Source organism: Polypterus senegalus, chromosome 10 (assembly GCF_016835505.1).
Source record: "Polypterus senegalus isolate Bchr_013 chromosome 10, ASM1683550v1, whole genome shotgun sequence".
Taxonomy (NCBI): Eukaryota; Metazoa; Chordata; class Cladistia; order Polypteriformes; family Polypteridae; genus Polypterus; species Polypterus senegalus.
The window spans coordinates 21247406-21256244 of NC_053163.1; the positions used below are offsets into that span (position 1 = coordinate 21247406).

General features: G+C 39.1%; 1 protein-coding gene across 6 annotated transcripts in view; it reads left to right on the plus strand.

The window, feature by feature from the left end:
* LOC120536904 overlaps window positions 1–8839 on the plus strand; it is a 290128-nt gene that overhangs the window by 172928 nt on the left and 108361 nt on the right. For all 6 annotated transcript variants that reach the window (XM_039765462.1, XM_039765463.1, XM_039765465.1 and 3 more), the window contains one exon: window positions 2692–2778. In XM_039765462.1, coding sequence (XP_039621396.1) covers window positions 2692–2778 — 87 coding nt within the window. The remainder of the gene's footprint in view (window positions 1–2691; window positions 2779–8839) is intronic.

The window sequence follows — 8839 nt, forward strand, 5'->3', positions numbered from 1 at the left end:
GTACGTTTCCATCTTTATCCTTTATTACCCTAACCTGTTGCACATCTTTCCCAGCTCAGTCCCTCTGTCTAGCCAATCGGTCCTTTTCTCCCTTCTTAGTGTCCAACATCTCATACAACTCATCATACGCTTTTTCTTTAGCCTTCGCCACCTCTCTCTTCACCTTGTGCCTTATCTCCTTGTACTCTTGTCTACTTTCTGCATCTCTCTGACTATCCCACTTCATCTTTGCCATCCTCTACCTGTGTATACTCTCCTATACTTCCCTATTACACCACCAGGCTTCCTTTTCCTCCTTCCTCTGTCCAGATGTCACGCCAAGCACCCTTCTTGCTGTCACCCTTACTACATCTGCTGTAGTTTCCTAACTCTCTGGCAACTCTTCACTACCACCCAGTGCCTGCCTCATCTCCTCCCTAAACTCAACCTTGCAGTCTTCTTTTTTCAACTTCCACCATTTGATCCTTGGCTCTGCCCTCACTCTCTTCCTCTTCTTGATCTCCAACATCATCTTACAGACCACTATCCTATGCTGCTTAACTACACTTTCCCCTGCCACTACTTTGCAGTCTTCATTCTCACTTCAGATTGACTCATCTGCATAGGATGTAATCTACCTGTGTGCATCTTCCTCCACTCCTGTACGCCACCCTGTGTTCCTCCCTCTTCTTAAAATATGTATTCACCATAGCCATGTCCATCCTTTTGGCAAAAATCCATTATCCTCTGACCTTCTTCATTCCTTTCCTTGACACCATACCTACTGTGGGCACTAAAGTCGGAAAACTAATGGGAGACAAACACCAATTTAAAGTAAAAAGCAATTTCTTTATTCTTGGTGAGTCAAAGAGATTGACAGCCGCAGCACAAGCTCATTGTCACTGACTGCTCAGATCAGACAGCCTGCAGCCTAACGTGGGGCCTCCCTCTATATACCTAGGTTGTTCATTAACCAAAGAGAAAAAACATGGCAGTTCATTTTGAGTTCATACATACATTTGTTATAAGTTACGGTTACATCCTGATTTATTACATGCAGCAGTGCACAGAGTTTCTTACCAAAATAAAGAGTTATCAGAGCACTCATATTCCTAAGAAATACACCCTTATCAGCACACACACACAAGACCAGTTTAAAGCAGTTTCTTATAGTTCAGTACATTAGATTACATTTGTTTGGTTAGATTAATAAATCCTTATTTATTAATCCATAAGTGACATGTTTCTTATAGTTTTAAGCAAGAATTCAGAAACGGTCACAACTGATTTATAATATCACAAGATGTTCTGTTAGTATCAAGTGGTCAGCAGTTTTTCATAAAAGAATGCAAGCCACTCTCATAATTCTGTATGCAAGCTTAATTCTTGTTCTACATAAGTGAAAAACTAATCATATAGCTTTTTTTTAGCATGATTAATACATAATGCAGTCCTTGGTATTTAACTACTTATAATTACAGTTAATAATATTTTTTCTTTCACACTACCCATCACCTCCTCGTCTCCTCTGTTCCCTTCCCCAACATGTCCATTGAAATCCGCTCCAATCACCACTTTCTCTCCCTTGGGTACACTGTTCATCACTTCATCCAACTCACTCCAAAAATCTTCCTTTTCATCCATCACACACTCAACTTGTGGTGCATATGCACTAACAACATTCATCATCACACCTCCAATTTCCAGCTTCATAATCATTAATTTGCCTGACATTCTTTTCACCTCCGAGACACTCTTGACATACTGTTCCTTCAGAATAACCCTTATTCCATTTCTCCTCCCATCCATACCATGATAGAACAAATTGAATCCACCTCTGATCCACCTGGCCTTACTCCCCTTCCATTTAGTCTCTTGCATGCACAATATATCAACCTTCCTTCTCTCCATGATATCTGCTAACTCTCTCCCCTTACCAGTCATACTGCCAACATTCAAAGCTCCTACCCTCAGTTCCACTCTCTTTTACTTCCTCCTCTCTTCCTGCCTCCGGACACGTCTCCCCCTCTTCTTCTCCTTCTTCTTCTTTGGTCAACAGTAGCCCAATTTCCACCAGCACCCTGTTGAATAACACTACTGGTGGCTATCGTTATTAACCCGGGGCTCGCCCGATCCGGTATGGAAATTTGTATTGTTGTCCGCATATTGATTTGCCAAAATTTTACACCGGATGCCCTTCCTGACGTAACCCTCCCCATTGCTTGGGACTGGCATGAAGAAACACACTGGTTTGTGCATCCCATGTTGCTGGGTTATTGCCCGTCTAGTGTACCTGTTGTTAATATCATTAATACCAAAGCAGCTGAAACTGATTCACAACCCCCTCTGCTCCTTAACTGACCAGATCAATAGCCCAGAAGTGTCATTGACTTGATACTATACTCAGATTAAAAAGTGTTCCTTTAATTTTTTTGAGCACAAAAAAAACAAAATAATAACTAAATATAAGTAATTATACATTAATTATATATTTTTGACATATGGATTTTTCTAAAAGCCCAAAAAGAAAAATAAAATAATATTCTGTTTTGAGCAACAGAAGGCATCTTTGTGTGTTCTGGTATCTCCACCACACACTATGAAAATGGTATAAATGCATACATTATTAGGAAGGTGCCTGGTTTTTTATTCTTATACTGTAAAATTAAATTTTTAAATTTTTTTCATCTGACCTTTTCCATTTCTATACAGATATGGTTTCTGTGTGATATTAACAATGAAGTCTCTGCAATAAGAAAGGAACTGGACAAGCTGAATAAGATTCTGAATTTAAAAATGGTAAGTGTTTTGTATTTTTACAAACACAATAAGTAAGAGATACTTTATAAGTGTTTACATGACCAATCTGTTCATATTTATATACAGTATTTCATGCTTATTGCTCAGTACCATGCACAAAATGCAGGTCTTCCATTTATTATTTATTTCTTTATTTTTTTAATTTAATTATTTATTTAATCCCATGATCTTAAAGAAAGATCTTCATTATCAAAAAGTGATATGTTTTGCGAATTGTGGAATTAAAATGTTGCTACCAGTCCCACAGTACCCCTTTTCATTGGAATAATAATTAAGTGTATTACTATGGCCGGATTTCAGCACAGTGTAACCTGGGCTGGCTTGTTGTGATACAGGGGATGCAAAATTTATTAACTTGGATGGAAAAAAATATCTTCTATATTTTTCAGAGATATAATCCTGCCTCAATGCTGGCCGATCATGTCATCTTTAACCTCCTTACTGTTATTCCTGAGATAGCTCCTCCACCACTAGTTGCTCGCACACTGCCTTCCTCAAGTTCACTCATAAACTAGTGATAGGAGATTCGTGAACAATTAGTTCTTCTTGAATGACTCTTTTCAGTGAATCATATGAACTGATTTGTGAGTATTCAGTGGAGCTCATGCATGTCTTTCCTGCGTAATGTCGTCAGCATCTTTTGTTTCGCTGATAGATATTTAAAACGCTTGCACAAGAACCACCTGACTCATGATTGACTGATGTGATTTGAGAATGAGTCACTACCCTAGAAACAGTCAAACAATTCTCATTCATTTGATTTGTGAATGACTCATTAACTGAGTCATTAAATCATTATGAGTTGCACAATTCTCATTCACTTGTGATTCTTTAAGAGAAACAGGATAGTGGCATATGTATTATCATGTAAAATATAATTAATTATATATAATCAATTATAAGTAAATTAATAAGCAATGTTATTTATATACATACAAACATATACTGTATATCAACATAATGTACAAATTATTAAATTACATATTTGTGACACCCCCCAGACCTGGCTTCCATTATATGCCAAATACAGTACAGGTAAAATTCCATTACAACGAACTCCCAGGGACTGCTGTGCAATTGGGTTGGAGGAATTCAATGCGAACATATCTAAATGTGGAAGCATGTTGTGTCAAGCACAGTTATCAATCAGAAGCTGTATCATCCTTTTCTTCTTCTTCATATTGTGAGGTTTCTGAACACTTTTGGGATCCCCCCACCCAACAGGAACATCACGCTGAAGTGCGTCCCGAAGCGCGATTGCAGTGTCTGTGGAAGATTGTTTGTCCGTTGCTGGGGCAGGGCAACAGCAGGCTCACAGTGCTGCAGTGAAGCGCCACAGAAGCAAATCATAAAAGATCGGGGTCACGCTATAAGTCCCTATCTTGCGCCCCAAAACATGAGGCTTAGTCTCAGTACTTTAGCAAAACCAGCTTTATTCAGCTTGAAACAGGAACGGCACAGTTATTTATTGTAGCGTGCTCTGCGACTCTGCTATACACAGACACAGCAGTCAGGCTGGGTCGTGGCCAGGTTAGTGACCAAGTAATCCTGTTATCTGCATTTACAATGTAGTGCTCCTAACCTTGTATCACTCATCAAGATATTTTCTGTTTACTTTGGTGGAGAGACGCAGTATAGCTGTGAGCCTGCTGTTGTCCCGTACAGACGCAGAGATCACATTTCAGGACGCTCTTCAGCATGCTGTCTACAGCATCTTCAAATGCAGCAGTTTACATACGTTTGCAACCTGAGATTTTTCTTCTTTTTTTGCTCCGTCTTTGAAGAAATTTGACAGTGTAGATGGCGAAATTCCAAATTCACTGGCAAAGTCAGTTTTTTTCTAATATGAACTGTTAGCATTTTTTTGTGTCTGCCGTTTCTATAGGAGTGTGACAATGAGTTAAATTCCAATGGATGTTTTTCAAATGTTGACGAACAATAAGCAAAAGGTATCACTGAAAACCACCGAAACCAAAAACAGTACGAGGAAAGTTCGAATGAAAAAAAAAATTACAATTTTTCTGTTTGGGGATCGTTATGCACAACTGAGCTGCGACCACAGAACTAACTGCTCTTTGGATGATTTATTCAGGCATTTTAAGGTCTTTTGTGCACTTGATTGTAATGAAAGTATCTGCTGAATGTATTTCGTAGTAACGAGATTTCTATAGACTCGTGTCATATGTGGAAGCTGTCTGGACCATAAAAATACTTTCTTGTAATGAAAATTTTGTTGTAAAGATATTCGTTATAATGGAATTTTACCTGTAGCAAATTAATCAGATGAAACAAATGCATCAAAAGAATTGATTCACTTAAGCAGGTAGTTCAAAAAAATCAAATCAGAAATGTAAATTAAATGCCTGTCCCTGCAGTTTGCTTTAGTAAACAGCAACTCTTGACATGGCGTTCGTGGCTGCACAACACAAGGAATATGGGCTATGAGAACATGAAGCTCAGAAATGGACAGTGATTGCATTATACAGTGGATTCCAGTAATTGAGATGATGAAGCATGAGAAGACGATGACTTTGCTCAAACAGCGAAGTCTGACGCCACTTTTGAATGTTCACTGAAATTTCACAAATGCGCTGCCCGGTCCATAGCTATTCAAAATTTAAACTGCTGGCCTAGATGTCTAAACACACACTGATTCAAGTTGTAAGGTAAACTAGCATCTTTGATTTGTATAAATAACTACCAGCATAATTATCAAGTTTAGTATATTACATATACATTTTTCTGTTATTTCATGTATGTACTGGCTTGTTGGAGGGTGGAGTTAGTTAGGGACGTTTGTGTTTACTTGCACCCTGGCCTGATACAGAGCGGCACACACTAAAAGAAAAGCAAACTCAGACTGTTCATAAGTACTGATGTTATGATAAGCCTCTGGCTTTCTTTGCACTTGGTGTATATAATTTAGAAGGATAAGGCTAGATGTAGCAGTCAACAAAATCATCATTTGTAATGTCCCATGAACAGCAGATCATGACTGAAAAATGTCTGGGCTTACGTCTCAGTTATTTGCATTTTGTTACCTGTTACTTCTCACAGTAGTTAGAAATACCTTTTGAAAATGAACTGTTACTTTGCGCACTGATAAAGGGAATCACTAAAGTCTACATACCTGAGCAGAATTTTGTTGGTGGCAAATCATTTATGTTTTGGAAAGATCATTTGGCAATGATATGATACAAACATCATGTAATTACTGAGTGAGTACTATTTCTTGGAAGTTTGATAAAAGATTCTGCAAATTGGCAAGAAAGTTTATTTTTTATATGAGATAAATAAATTAAATGGTTGACATTGTTGCAGTAGAGCAGTAAACTCATAAATACCAGCTGCTTGTTTCCTTCATCTTCATTATCCTATTGACTTGTAATCTGCTATCAGATGTCCTCTAAAGGCCTTGCAGTGCTAGTAAGCATTGCAACGTTTATTTTTTTATATCTCACCTCTCTAAACTCATAAATGCCTATATAAAGCAACATAAAAAGAAACAAAATAGAAACACCTGTTATGAACATATAGATATACTGTACAATGAAATCCTGAAAAAGCAGGTTTTGTTAGAGTGCTGTTTACAAACACAGCACCTAAAAGGCACAGGAAAAAAATACACTTTACCGCATTCAGGGTCGCTAGCAACCCTATATGTTTTAGGCTAATAAATTCATCCATCCATTATCCAACTCACTATATCCTAACTACAGGATCACGGGGATCTGCTGGCGCCAATCCCAGCCAACACAGGGTTCAAGGCAGGAAACAAACCCCAAGCAGGGCACCAGCCCACCACAGTAGGCTAATAAATGATCATCATAAAATATTTTAAACTAGTTTGACATATTTTTGCAGGCAAATTGCTGGGACTGTAATGAATGACATCAGAATGGTCCCCTTTAATTTTTGGGATGCCCATTGGCTGCAGCGACAGCATTCCTTGTTAACTTTAGGCAATCCACGTTCCACTGCTCACTCTTAAAGGAGGAGGGCAATGTGCAAAACCTAAGTTGCAGGAAGGCAATGAGATTAGGCATGGTCACCAGATACGGCGACAGATCGGTGGTTGTAAGCAGTTTCACACATTCTGACGCAGTTCAACTCCAGTCCGCCTTATCATATTGGGTGGCCATACCCTTTATCTGCTGTCTTGCATGGCTGAGGTGCATCTTCAAGCTTGTCTTTGGGTTCAGACATGGCTCTTCCTGGTCGCTTTTTATTTGAGGCCAGTTGTGACCAAGTGTAACTGCATAAGGATGAGGCAGCACCGCCACTTGCAGACACTGAAGCGAGCCCTGCACAAGTAGCCAACATATGGCAGTGGGGTATTGCTAGACCTCACTATGTATACTGGTCAGGTTGGCCTTTTTCCTATAAAATTGTTGTGACAGGATGAAGCAGCATGCAACAATGGAGATGCTGCTGCCAGAGTTATATAAGGAATATACTTGGTGTGCATTGACTTGAGCCAGGGAAAAGGGAACCATAAGAGTTTAAGGTGCAACTGCAGGGCAGTACCTTCCACCGTGAGTCCACCTATACTCCATGTGATTGTCCGCTTGTATGCAGGTTAAGATGATGTGTCCCAGATTGCCATAGTAGTGGCATTGAATGGGTGCTGACAACCTCTCTCTTCAGTTGGAGCTCATATGCAGTTCTCCAGAGGAGCAGTATAACTTCTAGTCTTATCAAGTTGCACGTATTATTTAAATTGTAATGCTCAGCTCAGCCAGTCATTTGGCTTAAAACCATAGCAAGAATAGAAGGCAAACTGCCAGTCGTTTTGTGCTCCTGATAAAGTAGAAAGTTTGTTATAAGAAACCAGTGTATGGCTGAACAATGGCTAGTTCTAAGAAAAGAAATGTTGACACTGAGAATAAATTTTTAAAAGATGAAAGGACCAATAAGTATGTGTTCATTCTCCCTGAAAAAACTACAAGACCAGTGTACTTAAAATGTTCAGAGTCTGTACCTATCGTAAAAAGCAGTAACGTAAAAATGGCACTACAAAGCCGTTTGAAGAAGCATACCCAGCAGATTCATAGGCAACGACATGAAAAATAAATGAACCGTAAATGTTGATTAGGTTAATGTGTGTTTTAGGGCTATCCAAAAAGCTTTTTAGTGACGAATAAATTATTGCATGAATGCAGTTGTAGATCTATACTAATAAAAGGCAAAGCTCTCACTCACTTACTCACTGACTCACTGACTGACTGACTCATCACTAATTCTCCAACTTCCCGTGTAGGTAGAAGGCTGAAATTTGGCAGGCTTGTTCCTTACAGTTACTTACAAAAGTTGGACAGGTTTCATTTCGAAATTCTACGTGTAATGGTCATAACTGGAACCTATTTTTCTCCATATATTGTAATGGACTTCAGCTTGATGGCCGTGGAGGGCGGAGTTGCGTCTTACATCATCACGCCTCCCACGTTATCACGTGAACTGACGCAGTACGTAGAAAACAAGGAAGAGCTCCAAAACTTACTCATAAGTGCAGCTACTGCAGAAACAAAGCACGGTGTAAACAGTAAGTTTAAATGAAGTTTATAGACACGCTCACGTTAACATTTGTCATGCCTTCGACGAATACTTCATTCGCGAGGTACAACTTTATTGAGAAGACACGAGGTATAAACAAGACTTTGGATCACTTTGTAATGGAGTTGAATTTGCTGTAGTGAGAAACTTTTAACTACAAAAGGTTGCCATTGATTTGAGGCAAGATTGCTTTTCTCGTGGACAACTATACGTTGCAGTCTCAAAAGTGAGCTTGCGCAGCTTCGTCATATTACAACCGGAGTGCAGCCAGAAACTTTTAAGTGCCGGGTCTTAGCGAACATTAAATAAAGCCGTGGACATCGCAACATCACACAAGAGAGCAGCTCACATGAACTGACTGAACGCAGTACGAGTGATCACTTTCATGCATCAAACCTGTTCAAAAAATGCATTACACAATTGACAAGGTGATAGCTTTATATGTTGTTCGTTTATAAAACAGCGGAGAAGCTGTGTAAAGGCAACT